This window comes from Mustela erminea, chromosome 16 (assembly GCF_009829155.1).
Source record: "Mustela erminea isolate mMusErm1 chromosome 16, mMusErm1.Pri, whole genome shotgun sequence".
Taxonomy (NCBI): Eukaryota; Metazoa; Chordata; class Mammalia; order Carnivora; family Mustelidae; genus Mustela; species Mustela erminea.
Window position 1 is genome coordinate 85,287,103 of NC_045629.1, and position 18,499 is coordinate 85,305,601.

At 47.5% G+C, this 18,499-nt stretch overlaps 1 protein-coding gene across 5 annotated transcripts; it reads right to left on the reverse strand.

Annotated features, from left to right (window-relative positions):
- Window positions 1–356: 356 nt before the first annotated feature.
- On the reverse strand, window positions 357–17,650 carry ZNF16 (zinc finger protein 16). 5 transcript variants are annotated; one of them, XM_032315649.1, is made up of 3 exons: window positions 17,315–17,650; window positions 14,420–14,624; window positions 357–2,633 (listed from the first exon to the last, which is right to left on the reverse strand). In XM_032315649.1, exons 2-3 carry the CDS (start codon window positions 14,613–14,615, stop codon window positions 787–789), a joined length of 2,043 nt encoding a protein of 680 aa, XP_032171540.1. In that variant the 5' UTR covers window positions 14,616–14,624; window positions 17,315–17,650; the 3' UTR covers window positions 357–786. The 5 variants fall into 5 exon arrangements, with proteins under 5 accessions (XP_032171540.1, XP_032171539.1, XP_032171538.1 ...); XM_032315648.1 differs by having other exon boundaries at window positions 17,308–17,650; XM_032315647.1 differs by lacking the exon at window positions 17,315–17,650 and adding an exon at window positions 16,593–17,285.
- Between the last annotated feature and the right edge of the window lie 849 nt (window positions 17,651–18,499).

An 18,499-nucleotide genomic window follows, 5' to 3' on the forward strand; every position in this document is an offset into this window, starting at 1 on the left:
AGGGCACAGCTCTGGGGACTAAGGAGAGGTCAGTCCCCACCTACTAGGGGCAGACACAGGTGCTCCATAACTGGAGATGAGGGGGCGTGGGAGAAAACTGAGCCTGGGAGCTTGTGAGAATAGGAAGGACATGGAGAGGGCAGGCCTCTGTGGGGCCAGTGGCCAGGATCATAAGGCACAGGGACAGAGGGTGGGAAACAGCTGCTTGCATAACTGCACAGCAGCCCTGAGTTTGACTGTAAGAAAGCATGACCTCAGATCCTGCACAAAGGAAAGGCAGAAGGAATCTTGCATCTAGTGACTGCACAGGAGGGACAAGAAAGGGTGAGGAACTTGTAATGACTGCACACCACTTCTGGGGGAGGATGGCTGTAGTCAGAGCAGAGAAACTCTTGACCTGATTTTATGTAAGAAGACTATCAATTATAACCATAGACAAAGAGTTCACTCTAATTACCAAAGAAAAGCATTCCTATGTTATTTAAAACCAAATGTTAGTTTACTTTTTTGGTTCTGTTTGATTATAGTAATAAACTCTATTTGTGAACATGACACTTCTATCACCTTTCCCCTCCTAACAATTGTGGCAGTCTGATAACAAAATGTACAAGCAAAACAAACAAGAAACAAGAGGTCACAGGAAGCAGGAGTGCTGGCAGGGGAAGGAGGGTCTGGGCTTTGTGGACAGTGGGATGTGGGGGTAGAGGAGAGCAAGCGCACCTAGCTTCAAGTCTGGGGGGCGGGTGAAGCTGGGACATGGGCAGAGGAGTTGGGAATGGAGCTGTTTCATTCCCTGGTGTGGATCAGCTGGTGTTTGACCAACTTGGACCGCTGGCTGAATGCTTTCCCACAAGCAGAGCAGTCATAGGGCTTCACGCCAGTGTGGATCCTCTGGTGCTGGATGAGAACTGAACGCTGACTGAAGGCCTTCCCACACTCACTGCACTTATACGGCCTTTCACCAGTGTGGATTATCTGATGCTGAATAAGGTGTGAACTCTGGCTGAAGCCCTTACCACACTGGACACACGTGTATGGCTTCTCTCCAGTGTGAACTTTCTGGTGGTGTATGAGGTTTGAGCTTCGGTTGAAGGCTTTACCACACTGGTTACATTCATGGGGTTTCAATCCATTATGGATTCTCTGATGCTGAATCAGAGTTGAACTCTGGCTGAAGGTTTTTCCACATTCGGTACATTCGTAGGGTTTCTCTCCAGTGTGAACTCGCTGGTGAAGGATGAGGTTGGAGCTCCGACCAAATGTTTTTCCACATTCGCGACACTCATAGGGCTTATCACCCGTGTGTACACCCTGATGCTGAATGAGGGCTGAGCTGTGACTGAAGGCCTTCCCACAGATGCTACATTCGTACGGCTTCTCCCCTGTGTGGATTATCTGGTGTTTTCTGAGCACCGAGCTGTAACTAAAGGCTTTTCCACACACATTACATACATGAGGCTTTTCTCCAGTGTGAATTCTCCGATGCTGAATGAGGCTCGAGCTCTGACTGAAGGCCTTCCCGCAGTCACTGCACTTATAAGGTTTCTCTCCAGTGTGAACCCTGTGATGCTTAATGAGGTTGGAAACCCGGCTGAATGGTTTGCCACACTCATTACACTCATAAGGTCTCTCTCCAGTGTGAACCCTCTGATGCTTCCTCAGGTGTGAGCTCTGGCTGAATGCTTTCCCACACTCATTACACTGAAAAGGTTTCTCACCTGTGTGAATCCTGTGGTGCTTAATGAGATTTGAGCTCCGCCTAAAGGCCTTCCCACATTCGTTGCACACGTACGGCTTCTCTCCAGAATGAATTCTTTGATGCTGGATGAGGTTTGAGCTCCGCCGAAAAGCCTTCCCACATTCACTGCATTCATAGGGCTTCTCACTCATGTGAGACTTCTGGTGCTTTTGAAGGCTTGAGTTCTGGCTGAAGCCTTTTCCACAATCATTGCATACATAAGGCTTCTCTCCGCTGTGGTTAATCTGATGCCTAATGAGGTGTGAGTGCACACTGAAGGTTTTCCTGCACTCACTGCACTGATAGGGTTTTTCACTCACATGAGACCTTTGATGATTTTTAAGAAATGAGTTCTGGCTGAAGGATTTTCCACATTCACTGCATATGAAGGATTTCTGTCCAGTATGGGTTATCTGATGCTGAATAAGATCAGGGTTTCCCCTGAAGGTTTTCCCACAATCACTGCAAATGAGTGGGCTTTCGGCTATGTGAAGGCCCTCATGGCTACTTAAGTCCATACTGTGCTGGAAGCTGTGGCCACACATGTCATACAGATGTGGCGTCTCTTCTGTAGGAATTCCCTGAGACACTGTTGGGTTTGGGCTCAGACTGAGGCTTCTTACAAAGTCATCACAGCCCAGCTCTTTTTCTAAGGGGCTCCTAAGGAGCACTGCCACTGGTGTGAAGCCTCCCTCATGGTAGAGTGACTGCACCCGTCTCTCCCTGTCAGGAATTCCCCAATCTCCCTCCATTACATCATCACAGAATTCTCCAAGCTCAGGCGCCTGGGAAAAATCACTGGTATAGTTTTCTGATATTTCCACTTGTGATTCCAAATCCTCAGAAACTTCTTTCTTCTGAAGAAATTCCTTGCCCTTAGTGCTGGTGTCCCAATCTGAAATGACAAACAAAGCCACTTGGAAGGGAACAGGAAAATACTGATGACACATCTGGGAATGTGTGACCCACTGGGAGTGGCAGTCCCAAATCTCTCAAGGGGACGAGAGAGGGGGCTGGAACGGCTCTGAGGGGATGAGGCAGCAGGGCCCTTCAACCTACAAGACTGACGGTCACCCCCATGACCCACATCTCAGGAAATCACCTGCAGCTCCCTACTGCTTTAAGTACAACTCCAGATGCCCCTCAACGGGGGCATCTCTGTCTCCCTCTCCCACTGCAGATCAACAGCAAGTCTACACCTCATGCTATACTGTTACTCACTTTAACTCTTTTGTCTTTCCCACAGTGTTTCTTGGGCCGATATTTTTTTTAGCACCAACTAACAGCATTCAGACCTTGCTTCAGGAGTCACCAGTAGGGACAGGTGCGCTCTCTGCTGGCAGGTGCAGAAAGGGACTGTTCCTTTCAGAGATTGCATGGCAGTGGGGACTTACCTAAAACACCAGATTCTGTCCTGTTCAACAGAGGCGGCTTCAGAGACTGTGCACTGTCCTACCAAACCTGCAATTCTGACAGTCGTAGCTGGACAACTTTGTGCCCTGGTACAATGGTAAAGCTGCCGTGCCCACCATTCTGGAGGCAGAAATGTGCACAAGGTTCCTCAGCCATCAGAAGGGCTCTGTCACCTCCCCTCTTCTCTCCCTCACATCTGAAGGAACAAGGAAACCCTCACTCCCCTGGATCACCCAGCTGAGCGCAGATCTTAAGTCTCTGTTTCAATCAAACACCCGGACCACTCTGTGGCTGTCTTTTCCTGCCTGGATGTTGACTAGCTTACCTGGCCTTCCACCCTCCCCTGCTGCCCACAGACATCCCCGTAACATCAGAGCACTCCAACATTCTCCCAGGCCCTTTCTGAACTCACCCTCACTGCTGCTCTTGTTCCCGGAGCAGGATGGATACATTCACCTTAGGATCTGCGGTGCTTGGAGCACTCCCCAGATGGTTCTCATGCTCCTTCACTTTTTTTTTTTTTTTAAAGATTTGTTTATTTTAGAGAGAAAGAGAGAGAATGAGCATGAGGAAGGGGGAGAGGGAGAAACTTAAGCAGACTCTGCATGGAGCTGGACCATGATCTGAGTCACAATTAAGAGTCGGATGCTTAAGTGACTGCACCACCTCCTCCTTCACTTCTGCCCGGTGTCTGTGCAAACATAATTCACTGGAGACAATCTCTGATCATTGCCCCTCCATTGCCCCTCCAGTACTTCTGTACAGCCCTGATCGCTCCCTGACAGGGCCCCATATCCCGGGACTGGAGCGACCCCTCATCTGGCCACAGTCAGTGGTGCTGAGTAGGTGGATGGACACCCTTCCCAATACTTCGTTGGGCTCACTGCCCTCTGAATGGCCCCTCAGTTCAGGCTGACACTGCATCGTCCCATCTGGAAGGTCTAGGATCTAACAGTATTCTGTGTCCCTGCCTCATCTGGACACTTCTACTCCCTCTGGAGCCACCAGAATGACCTCAATGCAGACCTGGCCTGGCTACACACTCAGCCTGTCTGCCTGCCATGCCCACACATCTGGAAGCCCCGGCACACTCCTTGTCCCCTGCATGGAGTTTGTGTCACATTCTCTCCTATGAACTCAGCCACACAGGTGCTGTGCTTTACCCTCCTGCTGACCCTCAGACAGGCCTATCATCACGTGCTGCACACGGGCTGACCATGTTCTTCTGAGTCTCAGAGCTCCCCAGGTCAGAAGCCCTGGACCTGGGGGTGTCTAGGAAATGTCCACATAAGGCTAGGCTCCTAGGAGTAATTGGGGGAGGGCTCACTGAGGGCTGCAGGGACAGGGAGGTTGCTAAGGGAAACAACGGTCTGCACAGGTTGGTCCAAAGACCACCATGCCCCCCCCAGAGCCCGCAGCAACTGACCCAGGGATAGTCGCACCTGCCTCTGGCTGGATATGGAGTAGGGGCCAGAAGGGAATAACACATAGGAGTCAATGGAGCGTTCCCATAATTGGTCACAGGGTACCCATTTTAGGCTTTGTGGTTGTATGGTATGGTTATATGGTCTGCTTTGTTACAACCCTGGAAAAACCTCAAACCATTCTTTGCTTGCAGGCCATTAAACAAAAAACCAACAAAACCCCCCAAACAATCCCTGGTTAGTTGGATCTGGCCCGTGGGCCACAGTCTGATGACCCTAAAATAAAATCACTAGTGTGGCTCAGGAGATGGTGGCAATGACTGGTTTTCAGCCCCACGCCACTGCTGACCTGGAACCTGCGGGTGAGGATGGTGAGAGGTCACTTGAGATTTATTAAATCTGATGTAGTTCTCTGCAACTTTACAATTGTTGGAAAAATGATGAAAGTTTCTCTTTTGAAAGGAAATGTAAAATTGGAAATGTGGTTTCCCTTCTCTCTCTCTCTCTCACACACTCACACACACACACACACACACACACACACACACACACACAGAGTTGGGTTTAATGGGAGGCGCCTGGCTGGCTCCGTCAGTGGAGCATGTGACTCTTGATCCTAGGGTTGTAGATTTGGGCTCCATGTTGCCCATGTTGGTGCAGAGATTACTTAAAAATAAAATCTTTTAAAACAGCAAAAACTGGGTTTAAGGGCAAAGAAAGATTTGAAAACAAATGGAGCTTCTTGCACCATCCTTACTGCCCCCATGACTGGTCCCCACTGCAGAAAAGAGAGAGGATTCTGAGTCCATCTAGAACACAATAAATCCCTTAGTATTTCCTGAGAGAAAGCAGTCACTGCAGACCTTTATGATTAATGGCTTCTGGGTTTATGGGACACAGTTTAGGTAAGAACCCAGGTCAAAGCCATGCTCATGGGAGTGCCGCGCGGGCCTGTGGTGCACTGGCTGCTGTGGGAGGCACAGCAGTCATCTGACCTGGCACCTAACCCAGCCACCCCCAGCACCGACGCCCAAGTGTCAGCACAAGCTCAGGTGGAGGCCCCACTAGTCTTCTGTCTCCTGAGTGGGCTTACATTTACTTTATTTACAGAGGCAAGATTTACAAACAAAATTGTTTAAAACATTTAAGTGGCATTTACTACATTCACAATGTTGTGCCATGACACCTCTAATTCCAAAACAGTGCCATCACTGCAAACTAGCCTCTTAACTCATCAGTTTGCATCTCTCCTCCTGGACTCTTGGCAATCTGCACTCGGCATTTATCCACTCCTGATATCCCATATAAACGGAATCATATCACATGGAACTTTCAGGTGTGGTTCTTTCACTTTTCACTAATGTTTTTCCAAGTTCAGCCACCTTGTAGCATCTATCACTGCTTCATGCTCCCCCTTTTTTTGGTCTGAGTAATATTCCATTGTATGGATATACTGTATTTTCCACTGATGGACATCTAGGCTGTTTTCTTTTGACACTATGAGTAGTGCTTTTATGATCACGATGTATAGGTCCATGTTTGAGTATCTGTCTTCAACTCTTCACATATTTATCTAGCATTGCTGGGTCCTATAGCAATGGTATGTTTAAACTTTTGAGGAATGGCCAAATTTTATTACACAGTGGTTGGACCACTTCACATTCCCACCAGCAATGTATGAGTTTCAATTTGTCTACACCCTTGACAACACTTGTGACATACTGAAACATTACAGCCACTTTAGTGGGTGTGGTTATCTCCTTGTGGTTTTGATTTGCATTTCTCAAATGACTAATGAATTTAAGCATCTTTTCATATACTTGTTGGCCATTTGCATATTTTCTTTCAAAAAGCATTTATTTAAGTCCTTTGGCCATCTTAAATTGGGTTGTCTTTTTATTGTTGGGTTTTAAGGGTTCTTTGTATATTCTGAATGCTAGACTGTTACCAGAAATACAATTTGCTTGCTAAGGCTTTTTCCCATTCTGTAGGATGTCTTTTTACTTTCTTGATAAAGTCCTTTGATACCCAAAAGTTTTAAACTGTGATAAAGTCCATCTTACCTATTTTTTCCTCTTATTCCTAACGCTTTTGGTGTCAGAACTAAGAATCCACTGCCAAACCCAATGTTATGAAAATTTATCCCTGTTTTAAGACTTTTATGATTTCAGCTCTTTATTTAGGTTGTTGGGTCATTCTGAATTGTTTTCTGTATATGGTGTGAAGTAGGGGTCCCAGTTTATTCTTTTGCATGTGGATATCCACTTGTCCCAGCATCACCTGTTGAAAAATTATCTTTTCCTGCTGAATAGTCTTGACTTCAATTTGCAGATCAATTTGTCACAGATGTCTGGGTTTATTTCTAGACTCTCAATTCTATTCCATTGATCTCTGTGTACAGCTTTATGTCAGTACCAAATTGTTTTGATTATTAAAACTTTGTAGTAATTTCTGAAACTGGTGAGTATGAGTTCTCTTGTTTTTCCTTTTCAAGCTTGTTTTAACTGTTTGGGGCCTTTTGTAATTCTGTATAAATCTGAGGGCTTTTCAATTCCTGCAAAAAAAGCTGTTGGAATTTTGATATGGTTTGTATTGAATTTGCAGATTTCTCTGGATAGCACAGACACTGTAACCCAATTAAGTTCAGTCCATGGACTCACTGTCTAACTATTTATGTATTTGTTGATTTCTTTTATCAAGACTTTGTAATTCTCAGGAAACAAGTATTTCACTTCCTTGGTTAAATTTATTTGTAGGTTTTTTCTTTTTAAGAAGATTTTATTTATTTGAGGGAGAATGAGAGGGGATATGGGGGTGGGACAGAGGGAAAGGGAGAAGCAGACATCCCACTGATGAGGGAGCCTGACTTGGGGCTTGGTCCTAGGACCCTGAGATCATGATCTCAGCCGAAGGCAGATGCCTAACCAACTGAGCCACCCAGGTGCCCCTATTTTTCCCTTTGATGATATTTAAATGAAGTTTTCTTAATTTCCTTTTCAGATTGGTCATTGTGGTATATAGAAACAATTGATTTTGTGTCTTGACTTGTACCCTGAAACTTGGCTGAATTCATTTATTACTTCTTATACCTTTTTAGTGGATTCTACTGGATATTCTATATATGGGGTCATGTCTTATGCAAACAGAGATCGTTTTCCATCTTCCTTCTCACTTCGAACGTCTTACTTCTTCTTCTTTCCTGAGTGCTCTGGTTAAACTTCCAGTGCAATGCTGGATAGCAGTAGTAAGACGGGCATACTTTCCTCATCACTAGGGAAAAGACTTTAATCTTTCACTATTGTGTATAATGCTAGCTGTGGGTTCTTCATGAATGCCCTTTATTATGTTAAGGAGGTTCCCTTGAGTTTTCCATATTTTTCTTTCTCTCTTTTTTTAAATCACAAAGGGTGTTTGATTTTGTCAAATACTTTTCTGCATCAATTGAGATGATTATCATTTTCCTCCTTCATTCTATTATATGGTAAATGACACAGATTGGTTGATACCTTGAACTACCTTGGTATTCCTGGGTTACATCCATGGGGTACAATACTTTGTCCTTTTTTTTTTTTTAAGATTTTATTTATTCATTTGACAGATAGAGATCACAAGTAGGCAGAGAGGGAGGCAGAGAGAGAGGGGGAAGTAGGCTCCCCGATGCGGGGGCTCAATCCCAGGACCCGAGATCATGACCTGAGCCAAACGCAGAGGCTTAACCCACTGAGCCACCCAAGTGTCCCATAATACTTCATTCTTGAGTCACTTTGGTAATTTTTTTGTTTGTCTTTAGGAATTTCTCTTTCATGTAGTTTATCTAATCTCTCAGTACACAACTGTTAACAGTCTTCTCTTATACTCCTGTTCACTTTTTTAAGGATAGGTAGTAATGTCCACTTCTGATTTTTGTTATTTGTGTCTTCAAAGGTTTGTCAATGTTTAAAAAAATAATTTATTTATTTGAAAGAGAGAAAGAGATCACAAGCAGACAGAGCAACAGGCAGAGAGAGAGGGGGAAGCAGGGCCTGATGTGGGGCTTGATCCCAGGACCCTGAGACCAAGACCTGAGCTGAGGGCAGAGGCTTAACCCACTGAGCCACCCAGGCACCCCAAAGGTTTGTCAATTTTAATCTTTTCAAAAAACCAACTTTTGATTTTGTTAATTCTCTAATGTTTTCTATTTAAATCTTCTCTAATGTTTATTATTTCCTTCCTTCTGGTAGCTTTGGGTTTAGTTGACTCTTCTTTTCATACTTCCTTAAGTTAGACATAAATTTAGGTTACTGACTTAAGATCTTTCTTCCTTTTATTTTTTAAAAATATTTTATTTATTTATTTGACAGAGAGAGAGAGAGAGAGACAGAGATATCACAAGCAAGTAGAGAGGCAGGCAGAGGGAGAGGGGGAAGCAGGCTCCCCGCTGAGCAGAGAGCAGAGAGCCCAATGCGGAGCTCGATCCCAGGATCCCAAGATCATGACCTGAGCCGAAGGCAGAGGCTTAACCCACTGAGTCACCCAGGTGCCCTGCTGTTTTTTTGTTTTTAAATATTTTATTTATTTAACAGAGAGAGACACAGCAAGAGAGGGAACACAATCAGGGCGAGTGGGAGAGGGAGAAGCAAGCTTCCCGCTGAGCAGGGAGCCCGATGCGGGGCTCAATCCCAGGACTCTGGGATTCTGGGATCGTGACCTGAGCTGAAGGCAGAAGCTTAACAACTGAGCCACCTGAGCACCCCAGATCTTTCTTCCTTTTTAATGTATCTATTACAGCTATAAATTTACCTTCTGGCACAGCCCTCGTGGCGTATTTTGTCATTTGTCTGCAGGTGTTTTCTAATTACCCTTTTAATTTTTTCCTGACTCACGGATTAAGAATATATTGTGTTATTTCTATGTATTTGTAAAATTTTCAATTTTCCTGCTGTTATTGATTAGAGATAATAAGTTACATGATTTCAGCTGTTTTTATTATGAAGATTTGTTTTGTGGCTTAACATAAGGTCTATTTTGGAGAATGACTAGGTACACCTGAAAAGACTATGTGCTTCTTTGAGGAAGTGTATGTATGTACACACCTATGAGGTCTAATTGATTATTTACTTTTGTCCAAGTTCTCAATTTCATTACTGATCTTCTGTTGAGATGTTCTATCCATTTTTAGAAGTGAGGTACTGAAGTCTCCCAAGTATTACTGTGTAATTATTTACTCCTCCCTTCAAATGTCTATGTGTTCCATATATTTTGGGGTTCTCTTTTGGCATGTAGATGTTTGTAGCTTATACCCTCTTGCTGAATTCTTTTACCCACACATAATGTACTTCTTTTCTCATTACAGTTTTTACCTCATTTATTTTTTCTGGTGTTATAGTAGAGTCGCCCCAGCTCTTTTGGTTACTATTTATTTGCAGGTGGTATCTTTTATCACCTTTTACTTTAAACTTATTTGTGTCTTTGGATCTAAAGTAAGCCTCTGGAGACAGTATATAGTTGGACTGTGCTTTTTTACCCACTGTGTTAATGTCTGCCTTTGGAGAGTTTAAACCTTTTATAATTAATTATTGGTAAGGAAGGATTTACTTCATTTTGCTACTAGTTTTTGGTATCTTTTACCATTTTTGTCCCCCATTTACTTTAATAATGTCTTCTTTTATGTTATTATTATTATTTTTTTTTTTGTAGTGTACCATCTTAATTTTCTTCTTTCTTCCTTTCATGGATATTTTAAAGATATTTTCTTAAAATATAATGGGGATTACAATTAACATCCTAATACCCTAAAACAATATAACTGTGAAATGATTACCATCATAAGGTTAGTTAACACACTCATCACCTTATATAGTCTTTTCTTTTTTTTTTCAGTAATGTCTACACCCAACATGGAGCTCAACTCATGACCCCAAGACCAAGAGTGGTATGTTCTAACAACTCAATCAGCAAGGTACCCCCTTCTTTTGATGGTAAGAACTTTTAAGTTCTACTTTCTTAGCAATTTTCAAACATATAGTATAGTATTGTTAACTCTAGTCACCACGCTATACATTACAACCACAGAATGAAACCATCGAGTTTGAACTGATAACAACTTAGCCAAAACAGCATAAAAAAACACTGCTCTCACACACCTCTGTTCCCCACTTCATGTTGTCACAAATGTATCTTCATATGTTATGACATAATTTTTAATTATTTTTATGAATTTGTCTTTTAAATCATTTAGGAAATAAAAAGCGGAGTTATAAACCAAAAACACAGTATTACTAGCTTTTACAGTTAACAATGCAGTCACCCGTTACTAGAGACTTTTATTCGTTTATATGGCTTTCAGTTCCTACCTAGTGTCCCTTCATCTTAACCTGTAGGATTTACTTTAGCATTTCTAAAAGGGCAGTAATAATGGTAATAAATGTAAATAATGGTAAGGTCATGATCTCAGGCTCCCTGCTCAGCAGGGAGTCTGCTTCTCCCTCTCCCTCTGCCCCCACCCCGCTTGTACACATGTTCTCCCTCTGTCAAATAAAAAAAATCTTAAAAAAAAATCCTGAGCTTTTATTTACCTCAAAATATCTGGGAACATCATTTTGACGGGTAATTTTGCCAGATAAAGAATTCTTGGCTGACAGTTTTTTCTCTCTCAGCACTCTGTCATCCCACTGCCTTCTGGACTCCATGGGTTCTGATGAGAAACTGGCTGCTAATCTAATTCAGGACCCTTATATGAGATGGGTTGCTTCTTTTTGTTTTCGAGAGTCTGTCTTTGACAATTTGATTATAATGAGTCTTGATGTGAATCTCTTTGAATTTATTCTAGTTGGAGTTGAGCTTTTTGTGTAGAGTATAGATACATGTCTTTTTATCAAATTTAAGATGTTTTGGCCATTGTTTCTTCAAATATTCTACCTCTTTCTCTCTCTCTCTCTTCTGTATATCTTGGTTTGAGTGATGCTATCCCACAGGTCTGTTAAACCCTGTTCACTTTTCTTTAACCTTTATTCTTCCTGCTTCTGAGACAGAATAATTTCAATTGTTCTATCTTCAAATGTGCCTGCTCAAAGCAGCCGTTGAATCCCTCTAGTGAATTCATTACAATTATTACACCTTTCAACTCTAGAATTTGCATATAGTTCTTTAAAAAGAAGATTTTATTAGCTGAGAAAGAGAGAAAGCACAAGTTGGGGGTGAGGAAGGGAGAGGGAGAAAGACACCCCCACACTGAGCAGGGAGCCTGATGTGGGACTCGATCCCAGGACCCCAAGATCATGGCCCGAGCTGAAGGCAGACGGTTAGTCAACTGAGCCACCCAGGAGCCCTGTTCTAGTTCAAATCCGTAATTACATAGTATAAGTTATATATTTATAATTGTTTAAGTTTAAAATCTCTTAATATTTTCATTTTGTTTGTACAATGTTTTCCTGGTTTCTTTTAGCTCTTTGAGCACATTTAAGAAAGTCGGTTTACAGTCTGTCAAATATCTGCTTTTTAAGGGATACTTTCTGCCAATTAATTTTTTCCCTTTGAATGGGCCAGCCCTTATTTTCCTTTTTCTTTGTATTCGTGGTAATTTTTTGTTAAAAACTAGACATTTAAATATTTATTGCAGTAACTGTAAGTCAGTCTCTCCTCCTCCAGGCTTTGCTGTTATTGATTGTTGAATGCTATAATCATTTGTTCATTTAGTGAGTTTCCAATTAAGTTTTGCAAACTAAAGCTACTCTGTCACGTGTGGTCACTGAGGTCTTTCTTTAGCTTGTATTCAGCTAGTGTTTTGACAGAGATTTCCTTGAATACTAACAGTAAAAGAAAAGTAATACACCTCTCCCAGTGTATGTGCTGGGGTACTCCTTTAACACTCTATGTACCTATTGTAGCTTCCTGCTTTTCCTGGCTTAGAGATGAGCCAGACAGGAAGTTATAATCTTCAGAGGTTTTTTCTGAGCATATATCCTGTCTGGGGCATGGATGCAGTTTTCTAAATCCCCTGATATACAAGGACGCTTTTGAATGGCCTTGCTTCCCCAGCTTTCCGTCCTAGGCTTTCGGTGGCTGGCTGTACGATTAACTAATGTCCCAGGCAGTTGTGGGGTTTTAGTTCCCCTACAATGTTTTTGAACCCAGGGCTTTTGTGCCCCAAGTTCTGAGTATGGCGAAACAGACAAGCACTTTGCATCAATCCTTTATCCAACCCCACACAGGTCAGGACAAACGGTAATTTTTGAGTAAGAACGTCTTTGCTGCCTTTGGAATCAGGGGCCATGACATACATGACATACATACATTCCAGTGTGTTCCCCACACTGGGAACAGAGGCTGCTCCCTTTAACTGCTATTGAGCCAGGGAGTGTTTGGGGTAAGAGCAGGTGAAAACACCACACAGCTTTCCTGCCATTTTTAAGTGGCCTTTTCCTGATTTACCATTTACCTGGTTGTTGTAAACCTCTTTTCTAGATTTAGATTCTTGACAAAGTTGGTGCTGGTACTTTCTGCTTGATTTTTGTTTTGTTATCTTTTGATGTTTTTGTGGGGGACTGGGTATTTGGAACTATGTGCTCCACCATTTCGTTCCACAGTGGCTTTTTAAATATGAGTTACCATCAGCCTGGTGGGTTTTTTTTGTTGTTGTTGTTTTCATTTTTACTGGGACAGGGCCAGTCCTCCCTCACCATTCTCAGCCCAGCGTCCTATGAGCCGCTTGGTTCACATCCCGCCTCTGCCTGGGGGCAGTCAGCAGGCCTCTCTCTCAGAGCCCCTTCTTAGGGACTTCACCACGTCTCTCACCTCCTAACTCTCCTGCTCCAACATACCCAGGACTGCCTTGTACCACCTCTGCCTGTTGGGGGAGGTCATCAAGAGGACGTGACCTCTGGTGGACTCCTGAGCTGGATGCAGGTGACCGGAGGCTCCTCATCCTTTTCCCTGTCCTTGAACGTACATTCTGCTTGCCTTCCCTGCATCCAGCAGGTGCCCAAGGACACAGCGCCGAGACAGTGATGTGATGCTGTGACCCTCTAGACAGCATGTGTGATTAACCCTGGGTAAGGCCACATACCAACTTTTACAATGTGGCAGGTGGGTGCTGGGATCTATCACAGCCGCCTACGACGAGCCTCTTCAAGAAGTTCCCCTGCTTATTAAACTGTCACGTACCAGCCTGGGTGGCCTGCCTTGTTCTTCAGTCTGTCTTTCCCTTCCATATACACAGGCCAGTTTAAGTTAAACCTGGGAAGTCCAGGAGGTTTGCAAACCAACACTGCCATCAGCCCAACCTTCCCTGGACACAGAGTCTGACAGGGGTATTCTGCCCAGATGTCCTGAGGATGACCATAGGTCCCATGTAGTGAAGAGTGTCCTCTTGTAAAACAGCCCCCATCAAATCCCAGTAAGGAAAACTAACACTGAGTCACTATCCTAATCACTGCTAAGGGGTCCACAGAAAAGGCAGGCTAGTTGGGGGGTCTTCAGGAAAGGCCTCTCTACAGTACTGAAATGGATGGGACTGGCAAGGCAGTGTGAATACAGCCAGAAGGGAGTAGGATCAAGGCCTGAATTAGGGCTGTACCCTAAATGCGGGGGACTACCACCAGCCTGGTAGCTGGGCTGCAGGGCTCAGCTGGCAACCATCGTTGTCACACCCCTCTATGCCAGGTGGGGGAACACAGTGTCCTGCCCACACACCGAGAGAGCCTGGGGCCAGGCCAAATTCCTCTCTGATCTCTAGCCTTGGCCCTCAAGTCCATGGGACACCCCATCCCTAATCATGACATGGTTGCCTCCTGGGGCTAAACAGAGGGTGACGTGGCCAAAGTCCCTCCAGAATGAGGGCAACCAGTGCGGAACCTGCTCCCAGTACCTGGCTGCTGATGGTGAGGGGGAGTGGTTCCTGGCTCAGTGTAGCCAAAGCAGTGGGGATCACAGAGCGCCGATCCAGCGTGGGTCACAACGGGTGCATCACTCACACAGGCCTGGGCTGCAGGGATCCAAGGGGATGGTCCAGGAACTGAGGGCTCCATTTCTGCCTTTTCAGATCGAGCTCTGAGGCTGGGCATGGCTGGGACCTGGAGACCAGCAAGGGTACAAGTGAGTGTATAGAAAAGCTCGCTCTGGGGAGCCATACTCCCACCAGGCAGGGGTCTCTTCCATCCCCATAGCCTCAGACCTGATGCAGACCTGGTGCTAGGTCTCAGGGAAGGGGGAAGATGCTGACCTCAGGGCAGGGTAAGCACAGTGTGCTACGGGCACCCCTAGAAGGGCCCCAGGCTGCCAGGATAGGAGAACAGCCCCATAGAGCCCGCACCCATGGTGGGCCCACGCCTCATTCCTGACATTCCTGAAGGTGGACCATCAGGTCCATTCAAGGCAGAGCAGCAACTCCAGGAGTTGGGCAGCAGGGGCAGCCTTGCTTCAGATGGGCACATGGCGTCACCACTGTGTCTGAGTTGTGCCCTCCTGGCTGCATCACAGTGAGGTCTCCACCATCCTAAGCTGTCTTCCCACTGCATCAGTGGCTCCCTCCCAGGCTCCTCCTTCTCTCTCTTCACGCTGGTACACCAGGGCTCACTCTGAACCTATACCAGCTTCCTCAGTTAAGGAAGGCATCAACACCCTTGTCCTGTGAAGATTCCCAGGGCTCACTTCCAGCTCTAAATGCTTCTTCTGAGGGGATACATGACAGCATCCCCATACGGAGGAAATTAGTGATTTCCCCCACCCCTCCCACTGCCTGGTCTCTGCAAATGCCCTGCTCAGTGGCCCACCCCTATTGTGGCAATACCCTGTGGCTCCTTACTCACACTGCACCACTGACAGGTTCTCATCACCCTTCCGTCTGGCCAGGGTGGAGAAGACAAGTAAGGAAATGCTGGCGGAAGTGCACAGTGGACTCTGCCTGCCTGCTGGGTAAGATGTAGTATAAGCCCAGACAGTTGTTCTGTTTTTTTGTAATGCAAGTGCCTGAATTAAGCTCTGATGCTGAAGCACCTGCTGCAAACAGGCATCCATTTCGAAGATGGAATAAGTGCCAGCCACTGGCCTAGACAAAGAGCCAGGGGGCATCCCCTGACTGAGCCTCCATTGTTTCTGAAATCTTGGTTGATTCCGATTACTGGCCACTTGTTATTTTTCTCCTCCTGTGCTTTAAATTTCCACTCTTACGTTTTACTTTATTTTTTAAAAGTATCTTACTTACTCATTTGAGAAAAGAGAGCGTAGTGCACCAGTGTGGGGGAGGGGCAGAGGGAGAGGGAGAAGCAAACTCACCGCTGAGCAGGGAGCTTGACTTAGGGCTCAATCCCAGGACCCTGACATCATGAACTGGGTCTGAAGTCAGATATTTAAGCAACTGCCAGGTGCCCCTGCACTCTCAGGTTTTAAATTCATCAATAAAGAAGGAGCCTACGAAACCCCAGGTCTCCGCCCTTGACCTCAATAAAAGCAGACATCCAGGCCAGTGCACCTCTCTCTCATTACCAGCAACCTCACCGTGTGGGCCTGGGTGTGTTAATCTGCAGGTCCTGTAAGTACTAAACCTTTATTTTTTGGAAAATTTCCTAACGGTTGTTGCTGAAGGGCATTTTGCAATCATAGCAAGAACCACACGGGTTGGTCCAAGCAAATCACTGGTCTTTGACAGGCTGAGACCATCTGGAAACAGGCAGCAAGGAGGAGCGGCACCCTGGGGCAGGCGGGCATTTAACCAGGCCCAGGGCAATGCCTGGTTAAAAAGGTAGGATAGGAGGCAAAGGTACTCAGAGGCAGGGTCACTGGGGTGCAGACTACCAGAGGCCACGGCTGCCGGACAGTGAGGCACCCGCCACGTTTCTGTACTAGGACAGACACAGGTGCTCAGCGGAACAGCGCGGACAAGAGTCACAGCAGGGAGAGCACGGACTTAAGGCGCCGGCCACGGAGCAGCGGAACGGAGCAGATGTTGCCTCTGTGGGGGGACCGTCACTCTCCCTCTCCCAAGGGGAGTCTGTCATTTACAATATTCATTCACTTTATTTTAAAATTCGTGAAATTATTACCGCTGTCACTGAATGGGGTGACATGCTCAAGATTCAAAGGCAAAAAAGGACTGATGGTGAAACACTGCCAGCCAGCTTCTCTGCTCCCCTTCCCAGATGCCGACGCAGCCTTCCAGAACGACCTACGCTCGTTTCACACCTTGTTTTTCTCACCAGGTGTATGCGGGATCGCGCCCAGGGAGGGCACAGGCTGCAGCCGCGGGAACAGAATGCCCGCCAACACCCCTGTGCCCATCCCGATCCCTGGAACCCGCGGGTACGGCCCGCTGCCCAGCAAAGAGCCCCGGCGAGGGTGGAGCTCACGACCGGAGCCCCTGCGACTCCGGGACGCAAGGTCCCTGCGCAAGGGCGGGGGCCGCAGGGACTCCGGACAGGCAGCACGACGACCTCAGGGACCGGACTCGGCCAGCGGGCCTGGGAGCGAATTCTCCGGCTCGGAGCTCACCCGGGCGCTCAGCAGCGACGACCGGCAGCCCCAGCCGCCGCCGGCCCGGGAAACACTGCCGCGGCTCGTCTCTCCGCTCCACCCGCAGGGGGAGGGAGGAGCCCCTCCCCGGCCCGCGAGCCTCGTCGCCACCTGGACGGGACTGGGCCACCCGGGGCCTCCAGGCCGGGCGGCCGGCTCGCCTCTCACGCAGCCCGGTCCAGTCCGCCGTTCGCCCCGAGTCCCGGGGCCCCTCCTCCACCCCAACCGTCCGCGCCAGGCAGCACTCACCGCGCACCTGCCCCGCCGCCCCGCGGTCCCGCGGCCGGGCTCCAGGGCGAGGCAGGCTCCGCCGTCCCGGGCACGTCCCGACGGTGGCCCTCGCGCCCGCTCCGGAGGCGCCCTCCGAGGCCCCCCACCCCGCCCAGGCCGAGCAGCCCCCGCCCCTCTGCCCAGGACGTCCTGCCTAGACCGCCGGAGGCCGGCACCCGCCACGGGGGCATCGGCGTCCCGCCGCAGCGCCGGGCGCAACGTGGAGGCTTCGCCTTCGCGAGCGCCGCCCCTCCCGGGGACCGCTCCGCGCCGCGCGCAACGCCCAGGACCGCCGCCGCGCTGCCCCGACCCGGGCCCCGGAAATCCCTCCCCCGACTTCCGGGCCAGCGTCGCCGCTCTAGGCGGCGGAGGCCCGGCGACTTGGTGCTCTAGCGCCGCTCTAGCGGCGGCCAGAGCGCGCTGCGGCCTGGGCGCGAAGAGGCGGGCGTGAGAAGCGGCCGCGGCGGTGGGACGCGGGGCCGAGTTCCCGGAATCGGAGCCCGCGGCAGCTTGATGGAGGCAGGAGGGCGCACGGGGCCGAGCGGAGCCCCCGGTGGTAAGTGAGTCGGCGGACCGGTGGACACACTCGGGTTCCCTCGCGGTAACACGCGTTTCGGGGGCGGCTCAGGCACGTGCGCGGAGCGGGTCCCGCACTTGGGCGCGAAGGACACGAGCGTCTGGGGCGCTGCGGGGCTCAGGCCTCTGCCCGCCTGTCTGCCTGCTTGTGACCTGGGTCTGTCCAAGAAGCCAATCAAAAATCGTCAAGAAAAGATTCTCTTTAAAAACAGGATAAGTGTGTGTGTGTGTGTGTGTGTGTTTAAAGATTTTATTTATTTATCTGACAGACAGAGATCACAAGTCGGCAGAGAGAGAGACAGAGAGAGAGAAGGAAGCAGGCTCCCCGCCGAGCAGAGAGCCCGACGCGGGGCTCGATCCCAGGACCCCGAGATCGTGACCTGAGCCGAAGGTAGAGGCTTTAACCCACTCAGCCCCCCAGGCGCCCCAAGAATAAGTGTTTTAAGATGCATTTGACAGGGAAGATTATCAAAGTTAGAAATATGTAACAAAAATTGGCAAAAACCCCTTAAGTATTGGAATTTATGAAATGCTGTGTACATGACCTGTTGGTAAACACCGGCGTAGCTGGAGGACGCCAGACCGGGAAGCAGCG

What these genes read in the sequence shown, in the direction of transcription:
- ZNF16 (XM_032315647.1), bottom strand. Translation starts at nt 16,616, where the DNA reads ATGTCACCCCATTCAGTGACAGCG. An exon ending in CACCCCATTCAGTGACAGCG is followed by an intron (nt 14,625 to 16,592) that starts GTAATAATTTCA and finishes GCTGGTCTCCAG; the next exon opens with GTCCCAGCCATGCCCAGCCT. An exon ending in CCCTCACCATCAGCAGCCAG is followed by an intron (nt 2,634 to 14,419) that starts GTACTGGGAGCA and finishes TTGTCATTTCAG; the next exon opens with ATTGGGACACCAGCACTAAG.